Source organism: Daldinia caldariorum (assembly GCF_022478825.1).
Source record: "Daldinia caldariorum strain CBS 122874 unplaced genomic scaffold F4812scaffold_5, whole genome shotgun sequence".
Lineage (NCBI taxonomy): Eukaryota > Fungi > Ascomycota > Sordariomycetes > Xylariales > Hypoxylaceae > Daldinia > Daldinia caldariorum.
Window position 1 is genome coordinate 1,495,220 of NW_025953041.1, and position 20,146 is coordinate 1,515,365.

The 20,146-nt window shown below is 48.1% G+C and overlaps 7 protein-coding genes across 7 annotated transcripts; 4 read left to right on the top strand and 3 right to left on the bottom strand.

The window, feature by feature from the left end:
- The first annotated feature begins 2,870 nt into the window (after positions 1-2,870).
- F4812DRAFT_423500 (Smr domain protein) lies at positions 2,871-5,251 on the top strand. The gene is made up of 5 exons (XM_047933758.1): positions 2,871-3,437; positions 3,617-3,717; positions 4,057-4,307; positions 4,476-4,597; positions 4,723-5,251. Exons 1-5 carry the CDS (start codon positions 3,404-3,406, stop codon positions 4,917-4,919), a joined length of 705 nt encoding a protein of 234 aa, XP_047791847.1. The 5' UTR covers positions 2,871-3,403; the 3' UTR covers positions 4,920-5,251.
- On the bottom strand, positions 5,252-6,961 carry F4812DRAFT_423503 (D123-domain-containing protein). The gene is made up of 2 exons (XM_047933759.1): positions 6,590-6,961; positions 5,252-6,529 (listed from the first exon to the last, which is right to left on the bottom strand). Exons 1-2 carry the CDS (start codon positions 6,703-6,705, stop codon positions 5,398-5,400), a joined length of 1,248 nt encoding a protein of 415 aa, XP_047791848.1. The 5' UTR covers positions 6,706-6,961; the 3' UTR covers positions 5,252-5,397.
- A 23-nt stretch (positions 6,962-6,984) lies between these two features.
- F4812DRAFT_423504 (cwf21-domain-containing protein) lies at positions 6,985-7,952 on the top strand. The gene is made up of 2 exons (XM_047933760.1): positions 6,985-7,448; positions 7,513-7,952. The coding sequence occupies exons 1-2, from the start codon at positions 7,216-7,218 to the stop codon at positions 7,787-7,789; spliced, it is 510 nt and encodes a 169-aa protein (XP_047791849.1). The 5' UTR covers positions 6,985-7,215; the 3' UTR covers positions 7,790-7,952.
- On the bottom strand, positions 7,953-9,695 carry F4812DRAFT_423507 (uncharacterized protein). The gene is made up of 3 exons (XM_047933761.1): positions 8,642-9,695; positions 8,350-8,580; positions 7,953-8,293 (listed from the first exon to the last, which is right to left on the bottom strand). Exons 1-3 carry the CDS (start codon positions 9,344-9,346, stop codon positions 8,015-8,017), a joined length of 1,215 nt encoding a protein of 404 aa, XP_047791850.1. The 5' UTR covers positions 9,347-9,695; the 3' UTR covers positions 7,953-8,014.
- Positions 9,696-9,932: 237 nt separating this feature from the next.
- Positions 9,933-13,035, top strand: F4812DRAFT_333961 (uncharacterized protein). Its single transcript, XM_047931583.1, has 2 exons — positions 9,933-10,476; positions 10,529-13,035. Exons 1-2 carry the CDS (start codon positions 10,326-10,328, stop codon positions 12,916-12,918), a joined length of 2,541 nt encoding a protein of 846 aa, XP_047791851.1. The 5' UTR covers positions 9,933-10,325; the 3' UTR covers positions 12,919-13,035.
- Positions 13,036-13,513: 478 nt separating this feature from the next.
- Positions 13,514-15,298, top strand: F4812DRAFT_423510 (Nnf1-domain-containing protein). The gene is made up of 3 exons (XM_047933762.1): positions 13,514-14,037; positions 14,291-14,415; positions 14,781-15,298. Exons 1-3 carry the CDS (start codon positions 13,759-13,761, stop codon positions 15,058-15,060), a joined length of 684 nt encoding a protein of 227 aa, XP_047791852.1. The 5' UTR covers positions 13,514-13,758; the 3' UTR covers positions 15,061-15,298.
- A 744-nt stretch (positions 15,299-16,042) lies between these two features.
- Positions 16,043-18,935, bottom strand: F4812DRAFT_423514 (uncharacterized protein). The gene is made up of 5 exons (XM_047933763.1): positions 18,601-18,935; positions 18,244-18,539; positions 18,111-18,185; positions 16,986-18,044; positions 16,043-16,935 (listed from the first exon to the last, which is right to left on the bottom strand). The coding sequence occupies exons 2-5, from the start codon at positions 18,439-18,441 to the stop codon at positions 16,633-16,635; spliced, it is 1,635 nt and encodes a 544-aa protein (XP_047791853.1). The 5' UTR covers positions 18,442-18,539; positions 18,601-18,935; the 3' UTR covers positions 16,043-16,632.
- Positions 18,936-20,146: the final 1,211 nt, after the last annotated feature.

Consider the following 20,146-nt stretch of genomic DNA (forward strand, 5'->3'; position numbering starts at 1 on the left):
ATGTAGCTAGTACAGATTTATATCCACAATGATGTATTGATAATTCTAAATGCAGTAACAAATTTACCACAAAAAAACACCACCTACCAGCAGCGGATAAGCATTTCATCAGTAATGGAGACACAACCGAGGGATTGGTAAACAAAAAGAGCCACAAAAAACAAAATCACGGGGTGGGAGAAGTACAAATTTACCCAACTTCGAATTACCAAGATTTCGCATACAGTAGAGGTACTTAACCTAGTTGGTGTACTGTATGCCAGATGCCTCGGACTTACCGCAGCACATTAGGTACATAGTACTATGGTTAGGTAGGTACTCATAAAAGAAAATATCATAACGTACAATGATAGAATTGAACGTGATCAGAGGACTACCTAAACGAAACAAGAGCAGCATACATAGTACCTATCATGAATGGCCAGATGATTAACAATGGGCACATCAGAATGGGCCTCGAATCCCTGTCCCCAACCCTGACTGCAGGTCCGTTTCCACTGTCACCCACACTTTCTGCAAGGCCTGCCAGGCTTCGGAGCGAATAGACGGTAACTATCTCGAATTGCACATGTATCTAACATATCCGTAGGACAATGTATTGTATGCAGCGCTAATACGCCTTACGTGAGCGCTGGAACAAACGCGCAATGCGATTACATAGTACTTGGCGAAGTACCTGCAATGCATATGTAACTGAAGATGAGCTCTCGGTCTTTCAACCCGGTTTCGAAACAACGAAAAAATTGCTGAACGCTTCTAGAAGTATACGAAAATAGGACAGGATAGGATAGGAGTTGAGCCGTTCCGTTTCCCCAGGATCCTCATAAGCAAGCGGGTTAACTCCACCAGATCGTCGGTTGCGTGCAAAAGGAAAAAGGATGTAAATAGCAGCGTGCATAGGTACCTAAGGTAATATGATCTGACATATGCTACATAATACGTTTATAGAGCAAGCATTGTCATCTCGATGAGTGATTCATAGGCTGAAACGAGATCAAGTATACGTAAGGGCTAACTTGGGTCAGATACCTATGTATTCTCATTAAACTGCTAGACTGCTGGGTTCTGTATCTTATTAATTCATATCGTTGTTAAGAGGTTCGTTAGCGGGTCATTCATTAGAACGAGCTAAAAATAATTAACTGTCAAATCGGCCTTATGCTTGTTGACCTGTCGCCCTGATAGTAATATTTTATATATACCTACCCAGATGAAGAGGCTAATCAGCATTTACAAGTACCTAACTTAAGATGAATCAAGAAGCGCAGGTAAACCACGTACGGTAAAATAAGGTACCTAAGATCAACTCCTCCACGATAATAATACTACCTAACCTATAATATAGAAGGGGCATATAATGCGCTTCGGCCCTGTCTAAACAGTAGGATGGCTTTCAGTTTCAAAATGCATCACATCCTTGATTTCGACCTTCTGAAAGAACTTCTGAAACCTCGAGCAGCGATGTTGTTACCTTACATATATTACATTCTACAACATATCCAGCATGACAAAAATCAACCTGGCAATATGAACCATGCCGACCACGCGAGAAAGTCGATCCATCTGATCAGATAGGTAATAACACCCCCCTGACACCAGTCCACATTCGTCCATGGTCCGTCCATGTTGGAAATTTTCCTTAATTCGCATCTACGAGAGTTATCACTTCTTACCGGTAGGTACCTAGTTAACACTAAGCTGCATATGGATGACATGTCGGAGCAATATGGGGTCGTCTGGACAATTCGCGCCGTAGGAAGTTTTGTTCGTCTATTACACAGTATCTTTATAGGGTAATCATATAGGTTAAATCCACCGCGTATACAACCTGTTACGTAGTTGTTTCTCTCTAAACTGTAAGGGGTTCGGTGTAGGTATTATACAATACCATGTAGGCTGACAAGGTGCAATAGGTAATACCTACCTTTTTCTCATTTATTAGTATCACCCACCGATGTCATTCCCGGCCCCTAGGGAACTACATACTCGGGTACAATTTCCCCTATTCTCTATTAATCTTGGATGAAGCCCGGGCCAGTCAGCCCAAACCTAGTCCTACTCCATTGCCACGAGGTCGCCAGGTTATAACTGCGCCATTGCGGCTAGATGACGCTATTCCAGCCCAGCAGCACTATTTTTTATCTTTATTTTTATTTTTCTTTATTCTTTCGTGTTCAATCGGAGTCTAGGCCGAGACGGAGAATTTTGGCCTCATTTTCTTGTACAAGTATATCCTTGCAAGAGAAACGCGAAGCTTTGTTTTAGGTCAGCTCAGCTTGCCTTGGTGTATAAACAGGAACTCCATCTGGCCGCCGAAAGCGACCAACGACATGCGTGCCTGTGCAAAATTCTACAATGCGGAGACCTAAATCACAAGCCATCCACGCAGATCCACACGGTATGTATATTCCTAGGACTGCCTCAGCTGAACTTGATTTACGCAGTTATGGACATACGTAGCAGCATACTCCCGCGTTTCAACCAGTTTCACAAGGCTGTTCTGGTCCTCCAGGTTGAGAAGGATCATGCTTGAATGCATGAACAAAGAAGCCTTCTGGAAGCCAACGACATCTCAACTTGTACATAGCAAGTATACATAGCAAGTACACTTCTTCTACCTTACGGTGGTATTTCCCTCCGAGCTGAGCCACCCCATGCTGCCCAAGGACATGCTGGTCTGCCGGATTGACACATACAGAGTGCCGGGACCAACCCATCCTACAGCCATCCTGCAGGAAGTTTAAGCAGTAAATTAAAAGAGTCTAACCTGCCGTCTTCTGCATGTAGTTTTCCCCGCGTAAAGAGAGCCTATAGGCCAGCTTTTTAAACCACCAAGAGCTACTAAAACATTTATTTAGTGTATGCATCAAGTGGACAGGTGGACTGATGTCTGCTGTATTTAGGAAAAGGCAAGTGGTTATGTTATTATTATTTTCCTCTATTGGCGCCCGGTTTTTATGAGTCCCGCGAATCAGGTCTCAGGTGAATTTTTAGATACCTACTTCGTACGCTGCGCGCAAAACAAAAAAGCAACCAGCTATTTTCCAGCCACCGACGGTAACGTTAGCCCAGCCAGCTTTGAGAGCGGATGCGCTGCAGATCATTTACGCCCTGCTTTTGCCTCGCTAGCTCAATCAAGCCTTCGTCTCCTCAAAGTAAATTAGTCTATTAGTGTTGTTGCTATTATTATTTTTTTTTTTATTGTTATCATTATCCCCTTTTTCTTTTTCTCCTTAGGAGATTTGAGGCTCCAGCGCCGTTGCCGATACGTGCAGGTACAATACAATTACCCAAAGCTTTAGACCGCCTGGACAGATTACGCACCGAGCTTTTATAACTCCTAATTGCATCACTCTTTTCCCGGCTCACCGCGGTATACGTATAATACATCTAGCTTAGCATAATGTCTATTCCCCTAACACGGCTAGGAGGTGGAGGTACGTATGCATTGCATAGTTACTACTACTACGTGAACATGTCCGGTGTCCCAAGTGACGCAACATCCCCCACGTCAGGCTTCAATCACCATCACCATCATCACCATATACCCCCGAACTTAGTTCAATCGTAGTAGGTCCATTCACTAGCTTACATACCATTGGCAATACCGTTGTAGCCTTCAACCATAGTCCGAGTAATGATGCCGAAGCCGAATATGACCGGCTCCGGGACCTAGCGCGGGCGGAAGCCGCGAAGCGGAACAGTTGTTTCGATCGGGTATGTACCTCCTTTTTTATTTGCGTATACCTACCTACTTACCTCTTGCATCTGTATATACCTAATATACCCTACTTTATATTCTCACCCACCCTCCCATCCATCCCTTTCCCTCCTCCATTACCTAACCCTCTCACCTTCCATACCTTCTCACCTACACACCTCCACACCTAGCATACCTCATACATAAGCATCCTTCTTCCTTCCCTCCACCGAGATGCCACCGAAGCCGAGAATCCTTCGCGCGCCACACCACGTTGCCTACCTTACCTATCTACCTAATAAATCCAAACTACCTAAACCAAAATTCTAACCCCGGGGGTGAAAAACAATGCGCAGGCGCACCAGGCGTACGAGCGCGGCGACGGCGCGGAGGCCAAGGAGCTGAGCAACGAGGGCAAGCGGCACGCGGCCAAGATGGAGGAGTACAACCGGCAGGCGAGCGAGTACATCTTCCGGGAGAACAACGCGCCGGGCCGCGTCGCCGACGACACCGTCGACCTCCACGGCCAGTTCGTCGAGGAGGCCGAGGACATCCTCGAGCGCAGGATCCGGTACGCCCAGGAGCACGGGCAGACCCATCTTCACGTGTACGTCGTCGTGTACCTTTACCTTACCATCCCCCTTTACTTTTTTTTTTTTCTTTTCTTTTCTTCTCCCCTGTCTCCCTTTTTGCTGCATTCCTCCCTTTCAAAAAAGAAAAAAAAAAGGAAACAGAAAACATAAGCGCTAAAAACCATCCCGTCGGGACACAACAGCATCGTCGGCAAGGGCAACCACAGCACCGACCACGTGCAGAAGCTCAAGCCCCGCGTCGAGCAGGTGTGCCGGGAGCTCGGCCTGCAGTACGCGACGGAGGATAACGCGGGCCGGATCTACGGTACGTCATTCACCTAAGCTGTTTAAACGTCCAACCCCAACCCTGTCCCCATCATCCAAAAGTCCAACATGACGCCCTACGGTGTTTTTTTTTTTTTTTTTACTCACATAACCATATATGTATAGTCAATCTCCAAGGCGGCGAGGCCGTAATCCCGCCGCTCCCGCCGCAGCCCCCGGCTCAGCACGGCGGACACGGGCACGGGCAGCCGCAGCACCAGCAGGGAGGCCGGCCGCAGCAGCAAGAGGAAGAGCCGGACGAGCTGGAGCGGCTGGTGTCCAAGTTTTTCAAAAAGCTGGGGGACTGCTGTGTGGTTATGTGAGAGGGGGTTTTGGCAAGCCGAGTTTTCTCAGGATGTATGTCAGTCAGTTAGCTAAGGACCTTGGAATATGGGATGGGCGCTTCGGGTATCGTGGTCTGGATGGTCCGGACTAGAGATTCCAAGGAGAAAAGTGACATCTTTTCGGGGTCGGTAAAGAGAAAAAGAAAAAAAGAAAAGGAGAGAAATTCTTGTGGTTTCTAACCAGGCTTGGGTTAGGGATGCTTGCACGCTTATGAGGTTATTCGGGCCCGGTTTATGATTCTAGGGAGCACCTTAGGTTGAAGTATTGGTAGAGTGAAATTCAATGATGGAAATGCGAATTTGCATTCTATGTTTGCTTCCTATGTCTAGTGTCATTTTGGCATTAGTCAGTTCATAACATATACTATTGTAAGCGGTGACCCTAAAGACTCCTAGGGTATTTGTAGGAAGGCAATGCATTATACAAGATTCGTATTACTACGCTTAAGCAGGTAGCCTATTTCTTGTCGTTCATCTCCCAATTCGCCATGTTCTCCCTATACTCCGTCATCTCCCTCCACTTGCGCGCGAAATCCCGCATGCCCCCCTCCCCAGCCAGACTCGCGTCCACGACGTCCTTCGGCAGCTTGTGCGCCGAGTACTGCGGCGAGCTGAAGTTGAACGCGGCCGGGTCTTCCTTCTCGATGAGACGCAGCTCCGGCACAAAGTCCTCGTCCTCGTCCTCATCTCCGGACGTCTCATCCGTGTTATCCGTCGCTCCCGACGAATCTTCGTGTCCCCCGACTACCCCGAGCATCGGACTAGGCACCTCCATATCCAGCAGCTCCTTCCAGTCGAAGAGCAGGCTGTCGGTATGCGGCGCCCACGCGTTGATGTCGATGAGCCGCGCCCTACTAAGCGGCTCGTCCTCGCCCTCGGGAATGTACACGTCGAACGTGAAGTTGCCGTCGGGGAACGTGTACCGCAGCTTGTGGTTGAACAGCTGGCTGATGCGCCCGACGATGTCGGAGCGCAGCGACTTCAGGAACTCGTAGTAGTTCAGGTCGCGCTGGGAGATGGCTATCAGGTTCCGGTGCTTCACGAAGCAGCGGAACTCCATGGCCGTGTGGGGGTTGAAGTACGAGCGCAGCACGAGCACGGGCTTGAAAGCTGGCGCGGTGCTGGCGGAAGAGGAGTTGCTGGTAGGCGTGCAGTCGTCGAAGGCATGCTCCAGGTCGTAAGTGATGAAGTTAGAGCTCTTCAATAGCAGATATATGTCGTTAGGGGTTGTACACTTAATAGTGTTCTGGTGTGGCGATATCCAAGCGGCATCTTTCGGTGCGGTCCAGTTCAGTTTGGGTGCGACAGCGCCGCCCAGTTCCGCGATCTTGTCTTTGATTGTCTGGTGCAACTCAGGAAATCTCTGGTTTGGCGGTAATCTCGGTTCCTCATCCTCGTCTTCATCACTATCAGAGTCAGAGTCAACTTCTTCGACGGGTGGCCGGAAGCTTGAGGGGGCTGATTCCCATTCATCATCCTCTGGTTCAACCACGTCGTCATCGGCAAGGATAATGCCGTCCTCGCGGATGTATTCAATAAACTCTGGCGACAGAGGTATTATACGCGATTTGATGCATGACATGCGATATCTATTTGTTTGTAAGTTATATATTCTATGAAAGATGGTTTAATATCACAATTTTACGCACTTGGGAAACCAGGAGTCATATGAACAGTTGATTATATGATCTCTTGTAATTGGGGGAAAAGACAGCGCTGGATTTGCAGTCCCGGAGGAAGACTGCGTCGTAGTTGGTGCAGGCATAGTCTATCTTGCTAAAATAAAAGTCCTTCAACAAAAAATGTTGTTGTAGAAAATAAGAATAAGACTTGCGGAGTAAACGGTAAAGTGAAGTACCTTAGGTTAGGTAAGTATAGATATAAAAAATAATGCTAACATTGTCTATTTAGGTTTATACCTGAGTATTTAGTATTTATATCGTCTTAAGGTTTTGCTTGACAGTTTTATGCTTTGCGACTCATAACTTTTAGACTCATACCTCATACATCTTTGATGGCGGGGCAGCGGGGCAAAAGTTGTAACCTTCAGGGTACTCTAAGGTACGTACCTAAGTCTAAACTTTAGATCCATAAATCGGGAACCCCACCATTATATTTCTGCCTTTCTTTACCGCCTCCTTTTTTTAGTCCTACCAAGCTTCAGGTACCTAGGTACCTACATGTCCAATCTCTTACTATTCCCGAGGTCCTTAATCAATCATCTCCGTCTACCTTACATTAGGTATTCTTGCGTCTTAACACAACCGACGTAACCATGTCTGATAACGTTGGTCTCTCTACACCACGAGGAAGTGGTACTTCCGGCTATGTCCAACGAAACCTAGCGCACCTGAGGCCGCGCGACCGAGCCGCTCCCTACAACACCAAAGACCTCGACAGCTTGAAGCACAGGCAGCGGCAGCCAGACAAGGAGATCCTCGAGCACGATCGCAAGCGCGAAGTCGAAGTAAAGGTCTTCGAATTGCGCGATCAGCTCGAAGATGAAGGGTATATATGTCTTAGCCAACTACGCATCTAGCTTTTGTTCCCTGACTAATGTCGTATGACGTAGAGTTGACGAAGACGAGATCGACAAACGCTGCGACGCCTTGAGGAAAGAACTGCAGGCAAAGATGAACAAGGGCGATAGGAGTGCCGTGCCGAGGAAACCGCTCAAGGCCCACCAGGTTCACGAACTAGCCGATGCGAAGATAAAAGAGAGCGAGCGGTTACGAAACGCGCTGAAGATAAGCAAAGACTACGAAGAAGGGAGTCACTGGAAGCGGCAAGAGGAAAGGCTGAGGAAAGCCGCAGAAAGAGACTCGGCTGCTCAGAATGACAGGGATTAGAATTTATGGACACGGGAAATCAGCATTACTCTATTATTCATTGGGTTGCGCAAAGGCGTTTACGGCGGCTGAATCTGATTAACAGGCCCTGGGACTCGGGAGTTTATAACCTACGTGCAGTTTCGTATAAAATTAACACTTGCGCTATACATAATTCGTGGTAATACGTCTATAGAAATTCATATTGCTTTTGTTACCGCCATCTATCCCCACGGGTATCAAGGTTTAATTTGCCGCCAGAATTTCCGCTGCGTCGAAAGGGGGAGCATGATCTTCCCGTCCTAGACTATTTTTAAGTCTCTCAGCATGTCGAGCCTTTTCTTCTGCTTCCCTTTGCCTCTCGTGCTTGACGTATGTCGCGTAACGGAGGGTCCCGAGAGTGAGTACCGCCATGAAAATTATACCTAAAACCGAACGACGGATGAGCACCCAGCGTAATCCTTCAATATCCGACCTAGAGTCGCTGTTGAGGGTCACGCTGATTTTCAGGTTGAGCTGTTGAATCTTTATAATGACGATTAGCGGGTGTAGCAGCAGGCTCTAGATAGCGGGGTACCAACAGCGCTCTCCATCGTCCTCTGTTCTTCTCTCACGTTCATTCGGCGGTCGTTGAACATGCCCTTAACATCATCTTTTAGCGTCATGAGGTCCTGAGTCATCCGTTGGGTCAAAATATCGACTTCGTGTTGCAAGTGAGTACGCTGCTGTCGCGTCGTCTCGTCAGCAGCTCTCCTATTGTTGTAGACCTCGGCGCTAAGTTCTGAGCATGCAGCACGAAATAAATACGTCTCCTATTCAGGATGTATTAGCCATCGACATATATATAAGATAGGGTGGGAAATTTGGGCCTACGTTGTCGACATCACTTTTGCTCACTAGTCCATCTTGAGCGAAGTCTAGATTCTTTGCTAGTAGTCCTCTAATAGCTTTCATGACCGTGGTAGCTTGCGCCTTGCTATATCCACTCTCCTCCAGCTGCTTTACAAGGGTATAAGTATCAAAATAATGAACATAAGGCGGCGTTGATATATGGGGGTGGTGGAATTCTTCGGGTGGTGGCATGTGCAAAACTGCTTCCATCGGACCACTTTCTTGCATCTTAGCCTCCGTGGCAGCTTGCTGAGGACTAGAAGACGCAGGGCCGGAGGCTGCAGATGCCCCCGGAGGAGTAGGCTTGGTCTTTTCTGGTTCTTTTGCTCCTTTCGCTATTTTCTCCGCTGAAGCTTGAGGCTCTTGTGTTGCCTGTTTCTCCTTATTCGCATCTGCTTTACCAGGCGATTGCACGTTCGGGGAACTCGACGATTTAGCGGGGTCCGGGCCTGGTGCCGAAAGGTTGGCGACATCAGGCGTAACAGGTAATGGCTCTACGGCCTTACCATGTCTCTCGAAGACGGCTTGTCTCGATGGGGTGGAGGATGAAAATGCCACCATGCGTGGGTTACTACTGTTCGTCGGAGACTTGCGACATCGGATCTTCGCTCCGTGAGCTGCAGACTCACCGATGCGGGCTGCCCGGAATAAATGCGGATAGAGGAACGGTAACCGGACCGTCGACATGGTTCCTTAGCGACGGTAAAGCTACGGATAGACAGTTGAGGAATAATTGTGCGAAAGAAACATGTTGTCGGCGGGTTAAAGGAGGGTTAAGGAGAACAATCGGGAGTGACACAAATGGAGCTTTCGAATAAGAAGGTTAGGTTCGGCTCCACGTGGGACCTGTAAACGGTGATCTGGATTGGATCTCGTCGGGTACCTAGGTACCTCCTAACCTAATAATTCTCTAGGTTTAAGTTCCAAGGTTGGACCGAAGCTGAGCGGGCTGGCGGATTGTGGCGTAGCGGGCCTTTCTATTGATAACTGTGAAACGCACATTGTATGTACCTAAGGTACATTTGATGTATGTAATGTACATAATCGTGCTGCTAAGCCTTCTAGGTTAGGTTGTTACCGTTACCAAAAAGCCAGAGTGGGGAAAAATAGTAACTTTAGCAGCTGAGCAGAGCTTGGGATTGGGAAGGGAAAGAAAAGGCAGAGCAGACAGGGATTCCCGCTCGTCACCCCGCAACCCGACGGTGAAAACAACGCAGGCTCCCAGCTGAAGGTCGGGAGCTTCCCCGAATCCCTGCCAGCAAATAATTTACACGGTAGTTTTTTATCTGCAGTGCCATGTCACAAAAGCCATCCCACCTCGCAAGATGTCTCTTTTTTCATGACTAGTTTTTCCATTTGCGAACATCGAGTTTTTTTTTTTCTTTCCTTTCAAATACTTTGGCTTGAAAGTGTTTTTCTGGCCTTCGAGACAACTTAGCCGAAGGCATAAAATTTATTTTAGTTATTCGCATACCGCTGGAACTCACCGCTTCATACCTTCGGTATACCCAAGTTCGAACATATCCGTTCTAGCATAGTGGATAGTTTGTCACTTTACATTCCGAATTTTTATAGGACCCTATCATCCCGCATTCTTACCGATTTCTCCTTGTGACGCTTCTAAGTCCGTTAATCAAATTGCTCGTCGACGGCCATATCCGCCGTCATGGCGTCGGCCGATACGCTATCGGCGCCCGGGTCGGCGACCTATGCCTCGGACACGATGGTGGTCGGAGATGGAACTTGGGACTTCACCAAGAATACTTTCCTGCTGCCGAACCTGGCCGGACTTAACTTCGAGACTATGCGATTCAATGGTAAGTCAACACTCGCCACCTACATGAAGATCCGAATCTAAACTTCTTCTAGGCATGGGCAACCGCTTTGCAACGGTAGAACAATATCACCAATTGGTAACAGGTCATGGTGTTCTTGCCGTCATAACATTTCTCTTCATCGTACCGGCTGCCGTTATGTACGCGCGATTTCGGCCGTATGGCTCTCTTATTCGTCTGCACGCATACTTAAACATTCTCGCTGTCGGTCTCAGCACGGTTGTATTTGTGCTCGGATGGTTTGCCGTGGGCCCTAATCGAAGCTTAACGAACCCCCATCATGGGATTGGGCTTGCTATATATGTCATGATTCTAGTCCAAATTATTGGGGGCCGCATAGTGAAGAATATCCGAAGGAAGTCGTTTAGGCTCATGCTTCATCGTTGGCTAGGTCGAGCTATAGCGATCTTGGGCATCATTCAAATCCCTCTTGGTCTTACTCTCTATGGATCTCCCTTGTTCACCTTCGTTTTATATGCCGTGTGGATGGCATTCCTATTGCTCGTATACTTCATCCTTAGTTGGCGCCATGAAAGCGACCGCGATCGAGATGACTTGACGAGTTATGTTGGGCGCTCCGAAACTGGATTTACAGAATCAGAACGCAAATCCGGACGGGGAACAGGATGGTTAGGTCCACTCGTCGCAGGGGCTGGGATCTGGGCGCTTTTACGAGGGAGAAAACACCGCGAAATGGACGAGGAACGAAGCACTAGCGTATCGCAGCCACGAAGTCGTCCACCTGAGGTGATACCGTCCCAGAGAGGCTCTGCAAGCTATTTCGAGGACGAAAAAATCTCGGAAAGGACCGATCGCCATGAAAGAGGCGTATCGAATTGGCTTGTCGCCTTGGCTGGCTTCTTCGGAGCCAGATCGCTAATTAAAGGTGCCCGGGATAAAAGAGAAAAGCGAAGATATAACGACGAGGAATATTCGGCTGTCGCGACTGATACGCCTAGTCGGTTTAGCCGCCCTAGCCGGGTCCGAAAGAGTGCTACTGACGGGTATACAGAGAGTGAGTTTAGTGAGGATCGGACAGAACTTCACGCTCGCCCAAGACCGCATACTCCACTACTCCCGGGCCCTGGCCATCCTCCTGCTACAACAATCTTAAGCGCTAGCACTGAGCCTGTGACGCCGCGCGCATCTCATCCCCGACCACCGATTACAGAGAGTAGTTACATTTCAGATTATTCGTCGTACGTGAGCCCATCAAGGCGGCCTATTGACGACGAGGAGAGCAAAGCAGGAGGGGGCATTCTTGCTGCTATCGGATTGGGCTGGTTGGCAAAGAAGATGAGAGGAGATGGCCACACGGAAGAAGAACGCCGTAAAATGGAGGACGAAAGACGAGACGGACGTCACGGGTCAAAATACACGGGTGACGGATATAATACACCAACTAAACCAGGACGACGCCGGGTACCGCCCACCGCTCCAACAGCCACAACTTTGACATACGAAACGGAGTCATCAATGCTTGAAGATCGTCCTCCAGGAACAAGTACTATCGGTCCACCAATGCCACCCCTTGGTGCGCGAGGGGGTGCGCCTCCAGTACCAGTACCAGTTTCTGCTCCTGGTTCTCGTTCAAATTCGCACCCGCGTTCACAGCCACACTCGCAGCCCCATTCGCATTCGCGCTCGCACTCGCGGTCAAGGTCGAGATCTAAGAGTGTTATCACTGATCCTGTTTCTATGCCATCTATGCCACCAGACCCTCACGGAGTTCTTCATCCCCTACATCCAGGGTCCGGCACCGAGTCTTACTCATCTGCTGGAAACGGGACATATAGGCCAGATGATTCCCGCCGTCGCAGAGAAGCAGAAGAAGCAGCCATGGCAGCCGCCGCTAGCGCAGCTGGTCTGGCTGCAGAGGAAGAGGAACGTCGTCGCAGGGATCGTAGCCAAGTGTCCAGTCAGCCGCTAGGCGTGAAAGTGAAATATCACGACGACCGAGATAGGAACATCACATTGCGCCGTATTACACAAGAAGAAGCGGCGGCAGAGAACCGACATAGGAGTAGATCTGATTCTATCAGCACTTTCTCGGAGAGCGAAGCACCACCCAGCCGTCAACGATACCGACGCGACTCAAGCTCGCACAGGACTGCAGAAGAAGCTGGAGCGGAGGGATTAGTTTCTGAATCGATGTCTCCCCCGACGCCTGTTATGGCTGGAAGACGTGGAGGTAAGGATTCGGCCTATTACTCTGGCCAGCCAGGACCTTCTGGAGGACCATTAGGCGCACCGACTGTTTCCAGTTTAGAGACTCCGGCACCAAGTCGTGCGACATGGAGCGCGATAACCCCCTCGCCAGCAGGCCCAGCAGATTCGATAGCTCCATCAGCTGCGGATCGAAGACGAAGAAGACGCCAAGAGCGAAGAGATCAGAGACCTACGGATACCGTCGAATTCGATTAAAGGTCTTGGGGATCCTTAATGGTCTCTTCTTACACTCATTGTTCGGAGTTTTGGCGTCTACTTTGATTTATTGGGTCGACGAAAATGTATGTATTTCAAGGGGTAGGATATATTGGCACGTTCCTACCCTCGAAAGATAATGACGATTGGAGAGGATTGGAATTCACGATAGTGTGGGAGATGTTTCGCATGATATCCCACGATGTCGAATTCTATTGTTTCTATTTTATTTTTTATGTGTTGCCGTTGTACTGTACTGTGTGGATGAACATCACAGAATGATAATATGCATGACCTCCGAATAGACTAAATGGACTCTCGTCATTTATGACCCCTTTTCCAAGGGAATTACAAAAAAAAAACGAAAAATAAAAATAAATGTAGATAGACTTTAAAAAAATAAAATCCTCGATAGAGAGTATATATTATGTACTGTTGCAAGAGTGATTTCTTATGTAAGACTTACCTAGGTACGTACTGTGATTTAAGCTATCAGAAATTCAGCGTGGTTGTTCCCGTCCTTACACGTGCGGTCGCGACGTATCGATAAGCTCCCGCAACCTAAAATCGCGGTTCACAAGTTGGAATTGCGCGTATCTAATCAGTTTCCCATATCTTACCTATCATTATCATATTCATCGGTTATTTTCATGTGATCCAATTCCCATCCTTTTTTTAATCGACGTCAGAGCCTTAAGGACCAATCACATACCTACCTAATACCATTTTTTTTGCCAACACGCTAACAACCCATAATCTAACTAACTAACTATTGTTATCGTGTCTCTCACCAAACCAAGCGGGATATAAAACAAACAAACAATCAACCCACCACGCGCAATGGCAGCAGTAGCAGAAGCAGGCGGTAGGAATAGCGGCGGCAATAGCACTTCGCAGGCAACGGCGTCCCCGCCGCTGCCGGCGCGACACACGGCGCTGACGCCGGGCCCGCGCGCGTCGCGCTTCCAGGAGGTCCTCGACTCGAGCCTGTCGCATACCCTGGCCAAGATCAGCTGGGACAACTTCGCCGCCTGCTACCCGACCATCGCCGCGCAGGCGCCCGCCGTGCTGCGCGCCGTCCAGAAGCAGATGGTGGACCGGTTGGGGGCGCTGTGTCAGGTGAGTTTTTATTTCTATTTCTTTTATTTTTTGTCTTTATATATATCCGTTCTTTTCGTTTATCTTCTAACTTCTAAATTCTCTTCTTGTTTTGTGATTGATGCGTTTTTGTTTATTATTTACTATCTATTTGCGGGCGGACGGGCGGGGGAACAGGGAAAAGAAACAAAAAAAAAAACTTGAATATTGCGGAAGTAGAAGAGAGAATAAAAAAAGGTGTCGTGCGAATAAAATGCTTACGATATTCCAACAGAAAGAATTCGATTCTGTGCTGCAGAGCCGCAACGTGGTGGCCAAGCTTAACGAGCTCGAAAGCCTGGTGAGCGAGGCCGAGCGCAGAAGGGACGAAGCCGGCGTTGGATCGGAAGCGCCTATTCCGTAAGTTCTCTTTCGTTGGATCCTGGCAAATGAGCATACCTATCTATATAAGTCGCAATTGTAGTTGTGTCTTTCACGTACGACCATACGATGTGGAAAACTCGGGATCCCGTCCGCTCTCCCATAGATAAGCCGCATACGGCCGGATTAGTAGTTGGGTCGGTGACGACCAGCGAATCCCCGGTGTTGTACGTTTACGTTTTCTTTTTTGATTTTTTTTTAACTGTATTTTCTTTTCACGTTTCCTTTCCATTTTACTCATTTCTTTTTTTCCCCTCCTCTTAATTTCTTTTTCCTCCTTTTAAATTCCCATCGGCTATCTGGCGTATGATTTATTGCATACGCTAACGAATAAATGTTTCAAGACCGCATATGCTCCCCCCTGACCAGATCTTGGCAGCGCATCTAGCGCCGCATCTCGCGCAGCAGCAGTCGCAACTCAACGCGAAGCTGCAAACGGTACAGGCGCACAACGCGAAGCTGTTCAGCGACATCCAGAAGCAGCGCGCGGAGATGCAGTCGCTCATGGCGCTTCTGCAGAAGGTCTTCGAGGACATCGACGGTGCTAACAGCCAGATGGACGATGTCGTAGATGACCTTGCCAAGGAGACGAGGACGGTCGAAGCTGAGATGGCTGAGCTGTGAGAAAGGACTGCTATTTCTTTCCAAGTATGGGTGAGTTCTGGAGGACGGGAAGGTGATGGATGCATTGGGTGGTCTGGCGTTCCGGTGTACATGGAAGGCGACTGGAGTCGAGCTGACCAGCAGTTTTGAGTTTCTGATGTATTGGGTAGGTACCTAGCAGCTAAGCTTTCTTTTATGTACATAAGATAGCATTATTCAATCAATCACAAGAATCAAGTCTATCGCGCTTTTATATTCATCGTCTTATTTCTCTACCTATGTACTAGATCTTGCCTCTTGTGGTTAACCTACATCTCTGTCTGCTTACCCGCGGACGTTACTTACGGTAGTACTTAAGAAAGGGGTATTTTTACGTGGTTGGTTGGTAGGTATAAATGTTTCATCGCCTATAAGAAGGCTGCAAGGTAGGTTAGGTAGGTATCGGAGATGTATCATAAAACATTGATGACTCGCCCTATGAATATACACGAGTACATAGGTGTCTTCAAGTTAGTTAGGTAGGTACATAACCTAAAGTTACAATATAAACTCTCCGAGTCAAACGGGACCTTGTAATAATAATACACGACAGATCCCAAACCCCTCTCCTTGGGATTCTCGACAGGCTGCAGAGTTGGGACGCGTCAATACGCGCTCGAGGGAAACAAAGGAGGGCCTGGTCCCAGATGGATTACGCATCTGCGCAATTTCGGGAACACGCAGGTTGCCGTATGCAACGAAGCGGGAAGGATGCCAGGTATAATATATATATATATATATAAATACTTCCTAACCTTAGGTAGGTACCTAGGTATCATTACAATGCGATTTATCTGGTTGATCTAGATCTTACATACTCCTCTTGGGGATTATCCGCCTATGACTCCTCTCCGGGAGTGTATCCCGTAAACTCAGTCATTGTCACACCACCCTCGACTACCTAGATCTTGTGCTTTTTTTGCCTGAGGTACCCAATTTCAAACAAGAGTATGGATATTCAATTATGACAAGTCCTTGTTTACTGCAGACTTTTTTTTTTTTTTTTTTTTAACAAGCATCACGTCGGATTCTAATGCATCCTTGACGCCGACAGGTAACTGCGAGATTCAGAGTTATTAACACCAGTCGTTCAGTCGTAGCATTACACTAGGTAGTACACATAACGTAGTCTTAAAAAAATTCTTTTCACTTTGCCCCTATTGTACAACTGTACAAGTCTGGCCCTTTGAATTTCCCAATATCACCCATTCACTCCTCCCATGCAGATGAATGCCAACTTTTCCAGCCGTCCATCAATGTACAAACCCCCTCTCCAAGCAGAAGAGAGGCCCCATTAGCTGAAGGGATCACCGTGCAATGATATATGCGTGCTCAAATTAAACCCGACTTGAAGACAACACCCCCCCTCCTGAGAGATGTCTGCATAGACTCTGGTACAAGTCATAAACCACTCCATCTCTAAACTCCAAAATCCTGCATCTAACGCTTTTCTGAGGCGTGGCAGTGACGGCTTCCCGCTCCTTGAGAGTTCCGAGTCCGGATACACTCCGTACCTACTTCACTTCGTAAGACCTCGTACCGTAACTAGAATATTCATGCGTTCGTAGCTTGAGAGGCACCTCGGCCTCGGGGCGCACCACCACCACCTCGACCACGACCCTGTCCTCCAAAGTTACCTCGTCCACCCTGGCTACCAGACCGGCCCTCGAATCCTCCGCGGCCTCCCGGGCGGTTCTGTAAATTTCCCCGCCCTGAGTTGTAGTTGCTACCACCATAAGCACCTGCCTTGGGACGGCGGGGCTCCACAACGATGCTCTCGCCATTAACTACGTGAGGGTTCGCGGCTACAGCAGCTTGGTACCCAGCGTGAGTGGCGAACTCGACAAACGCACAGTTCTGCAAAATGTCAGATTGAGTAACATAATTAAAAATTGATCATGACTTACCTTCGAACGGTTAATATCGAAGTAGACTAACTCGCCGTGCTGAGCTAATGCTGCCCTCAATTCGTCCTTGTCTACCTTATCTGTGACGTATTTTACGTATCCCATAGTGCCATCCTTGTCAGTTTGGGGTCCAGAAATCGACTGAGGTCTGTTCTGTCGCTTTGAGTCACCGCCGGCTGTCTGCCACTCTGTAGATGTCTCTTTAGCAGGCGTAGTGGGTGTTGCGGCCTCGGAGCTTTGGGTTGGGGCGGGTGCTTGAGATACTGCTGGCTGTGTGGAAGCGACCGGGCGGGATTGCGGCGCTGCTGCAGGGGTTGCAGGGGTTGCAGCCTTCGGAAGAGGTACCACAGGCCGGGGACCAGCACCGGCAGCCACTCGGCTCGCCCATGTCATGGGCTTAGCTGGTTGGGCCGGAGCCGGAGCAGCAGGAGCAGCAGGAGCAGCAGTGGTGTTTGCTTGAGGCTGGCGTGCTTGCGCGGGTGCTGGTTTTGGGTCGGCGGGCTTCTCCGGCTCCTTGGCATCTTCTTCTGCGATCTCCTGAGCTATCTCCTCAGCATCGGGGGCAGCCTTAGATTCGGACTCTTTCGCGGGCTCTGGAGCTGCCGGGGTTTCATTGGCAACTGCCTCAGCCGGTACATCACCGTTGATCGGAGCGCTTTCTTCGGGAGCGGCGCTCACTTCCTCCAATTTCTTTTCGACAACGCCGGCATCAAGTGATGAAGGCTGCTCAACTGGTGCTGCGGGTTGCGTTTCTGGCTCCTCTTTGGCTGCCGGGATAGCCTGGGCCGCAGGCTCTGCTTGCTCCTCCTGAGCAGTCTCAGCCGGCTCCTCGTCACCTTCCTCATCTATGTATCGAAGAATGTCGTTCAAGACGAAGTATCCTGATGGCTGGCCGGCTAGAACAAAGGTCTGAACAAACTTCTTTGGATCTCCAGCTTTGTTGGAAGTCTCGCCAATAACTTGAATGACGATATTGTCGTACGAGGCCTGAGAGTCGACATTGGAGACACGAACCTTGCAGTCTTGGAAATCTAGCTGCTTGATACGCTCCTGGATGTTCTACACAAAGCGCATCAGTACAGAACTGAAAATAATAGTCACGACGGAATTCTTGGTAAAACATACCTGTCTGCCGACAGAAACGTTGGCGACCTCTGCCTCAAGACCATAGACGAACTGAGAGCGCTTTCCGTAGAATAACTAGACAGTGAATTAGTAAACGTTTTCCTGTCGAATGTTGCATATGCTAGAGACTTACGTGAAGCTTCTCTGGGTTTTTGCTGAGGGTGGTGTAGTACTGCTCGACGAAAAACCAAGCGACCTCATCCTTTCCAAGGTTGTTATTGGAGCTGGTGGTACTTGTCTGGTCGGTAGGAGGAGCAGGGTTTCCGGAAGCTGTAGCAGCAGGGGCCGCCGAGAATTGGTCGGTATGGTTGACGTTGCCGTTTGTCGCCATGGTTGCGCTGGGTTGTGAAGAAATTTGCGCGCCTGATTAGGTAGAAGCGATCTTATCGACAAGGTCAAGAAGAGGGGTGCTTGATAACGAAAAAAAAGCTACCCTCTTTATTAGAGATGGCAATGATTTCACAAACGAATTATACGGTTGTAGCGAAACCTAGACTCTGCGTCGGCTTCAATGGCCTGATAGAAAATATCGGGACGAAACGTTGCGTCTCAAGAGGGACAAAGCAAGAAACTGTCCGGATTGGGTGGGAGGGAGGAATCGAACTAGTCGATGATAGTGTTAGGGGAAGGTAGAGAGGGGAGATGAGAAAGGCGATATTTTTTTTTGGGTGTGGATGGCGGGGATGGTAAATGTCCGTCAGGAAGAGATTTGTAAAATTGTATGTAGGAGTAGAAGTGGGTGATGGATAAAATGGAGGAAGGTTTATTAGAGTTGTGGTGGAGAAACGCTGGTTGCGATTGTGATTTGGAGATTTTGTTTAGACGGGTTCGGAGAAGGTAGGTACGAAGTGGGCAAGCGGGCAGCGGGCAACGCCTGCAATACCTAGGTACCTCTACTATGTAAAGTGTAGGTAGGTACTGCAGTACTACAATAACAATAGGGCAATAGGGCAGGTACCTGTATTACTGTTATTACATACCTTGTATACTTCTACGGTAACCTCAGTGGTAACTTCCAATCAGTAGGACGCGGCGCACGCTAACGTAATCGGGTATCAAGGCGGACTAAGACGGACGGGGAGAAGATCTAGATCCGAGCTGGGAAAGGACGAGGGACGAGGAAGGATGATATAATAGGAAGGAACAACAATGACGAATATGGCGAGGCAATTGAGGATAAGTGTTAGAAATTGTGTAGAGACGGAAGGAAACTTGGGTGGCGATGGAATAATTTCTGTGGAAATTTAGAAACAGCAGGGGTATTGAGGTCTGCGTGTATGAGTCTTTAGGTCAAACTAATAAACTGGACCGGACTGGCCAAGGTTTTTTTTTTTTTTTTTTTTTTCTTTCCTTTTTTTTCTCCTTTGCCGTGGGTTGCGTGTGTGGGGAGGCAGGCAGGCATGTAAAGTCTTTTACAGTTCGTTGCTGTCAAACAATTGGAGGTTGTAGTACCGTGCCGGATATTTATCGGTCTTTCCTTTTTTCCCTTCTTTTCCCCCCCTCCCTTCAAAGGTACCTAGGTAATATCCTCATTTGGTTAGAGGTATTTAATCTAAACCCCACGGAGCTTTGAATTTTCTATCTGAGATCGAAGCTTACTAATCATTACATACTATGTAAGGCATCTTTCAACGCCAAAATTATTTTATCGATAAAGAAATGCTTGTATATGAAATACTTCACTAAATGCTTGACGATTCTACAATAAAATACGAAAAATAGAGTCACAAAATTATGTGTATATATACCTAAGATACCTAGTAACTCAAGTGCATTCCAGTTAAGTCAAATAAATTGTCATTATCTATTCCATCAACAGTAAAATGGCAGGCATGCAGGGCCTCCTAACTAGGTATCCACCTATAGAGACAAGCAAAAGGTAGGAGTATGAAAACGACATAGTATGAAGTTATGGTACGGAAGAGAAGATCAGATTTTTTTTTAAAAAAAAAATACTATGTGATCTACACAAAACAGGTACCTACCTAGATAGGTAATTAAGGTCCATGCTCTCTGCAAGTTTGCTAGGTTGAGGA

Coding starts and splice junctions, on each gene's coding strand:
- F4812DRAFT_423500 (XM_047933758.1), top strand. CDS start 3,404: ATGTCTATTCCCCTAACACGGCTAGGAGGTGGAG. Junction 3,438..3,616: donor AACACGGCTAGGAGGTGGAG/GTACGTATGCAT, acceptor ATACCGTTGTAG/CCTTCAACCATAGTCCGAGT. Junction 3,718..4,056: donor GGAACAGTTGTTTCGATCGG/GTATGTACCTCC, acceptor AACAATGCGCAG/GCGCACCAGGCGTACGAGCG.
- F4812DRAFT_423503 (XM_047933759.1), bottom strand. CDS start 6,705: ATGCCTGCACCAACTACGACGCAGTCTTCCTCCGGGACTGCAAATCCA. Junction 6,530..6,589: donor TATGACTCCTGGTTTCCCAA/GTGCGTAAAATT, acceptor ACAAACAAATAG/ATATCGCATGTCATGCATCA.
- F4812DRAFT_423504 (XM_047933760.1), top strand. CDS start 7,216: ATGTCTGATAACGTTGGTCTCTCTACACCACGAGGAAGTGGTACTTCC. Junction 7,449..7,512: donor GATCAGCTCGAAGATGAAGG/GTATATATGTCT, acceptor CGTATGACGTAG/AGTTGACGAAGACGAGATCG.
- F4812DRAFT_423507 (XM_047933761.1), bottom strand. CDS start 9,346: ATGTCGACGGTCCGGTTACCGTTCCTCTATCCGCATTTATTCCGGGCA. Junction 8,581..8,641: donor GCAAAAGTGATGTCGACAAC/GTAGGCCCAAAT, acceptor CATCCTGAATAG/GAGACGTATTTATTTCGTGC. Junction 8,294..8,349: donor AGAGGACGATGGAGAGCGCT/GTTGGTACCCCG, acceptor GTCATTATAAAG/ATTCAACAGCTCAACCTGAA.
- F4812DRAFT_333961 (XM_047931583.1), top strand. CDS start 10,326: ATGGCGTCGGCCGATACGCTATCGGCGCCCGGGTCGGCGACCTATGCC. Junction 10,477..10,528: donor CGAGACTATGCGATTCAATG/GTAAGTCAACAC, acceptor AACTTCTTCTAG/GCATGGGCAACCGCTTTGCA.
- F4812DRAFT_423510 (XM_047933762.1), top strand. CDS start 13,759: ATGGCAGCAGTAGCAGAAGCAGGCGGTAGGAATAGCGGCGGCAATAGC. Junction 14,038..14,290: donor GGTTGGGGGCGCTGTGTCAG/GTGAGTTTTTAT, acceptor ATATTCCAACAG/AAAGAATTCGATTCTGTGCT. Junction 14,416..14,780: donor GGATCGGAAGCGCCTATTCC/GTAAGTTCTCTT, acceptor AAATGTTTCAAG/ACCGCATATGCTCCCCCCTG.
- F4812DRAFT_423514 (XM_047933763.1), bottom strand. CDS start 18,441: ATGGCGACAAACGGCAACGTCAACCATACCGACCAATTCTCGGCGGCC. Junction 18,045..18,110: donor ACGTTTCTGTCGGCAGACAG/GTATGTTTTACC, acceptor CGCTTTGTGTAG/AACATCCAGGAGCGTATCAA. Junction 16,936..16,985: donor TCGATATTAACCGTTCGAAG/GTAAGTCATGAT, acceptor GACATTTTGCAG/AACTGTGCGTTTGTCGAGTT.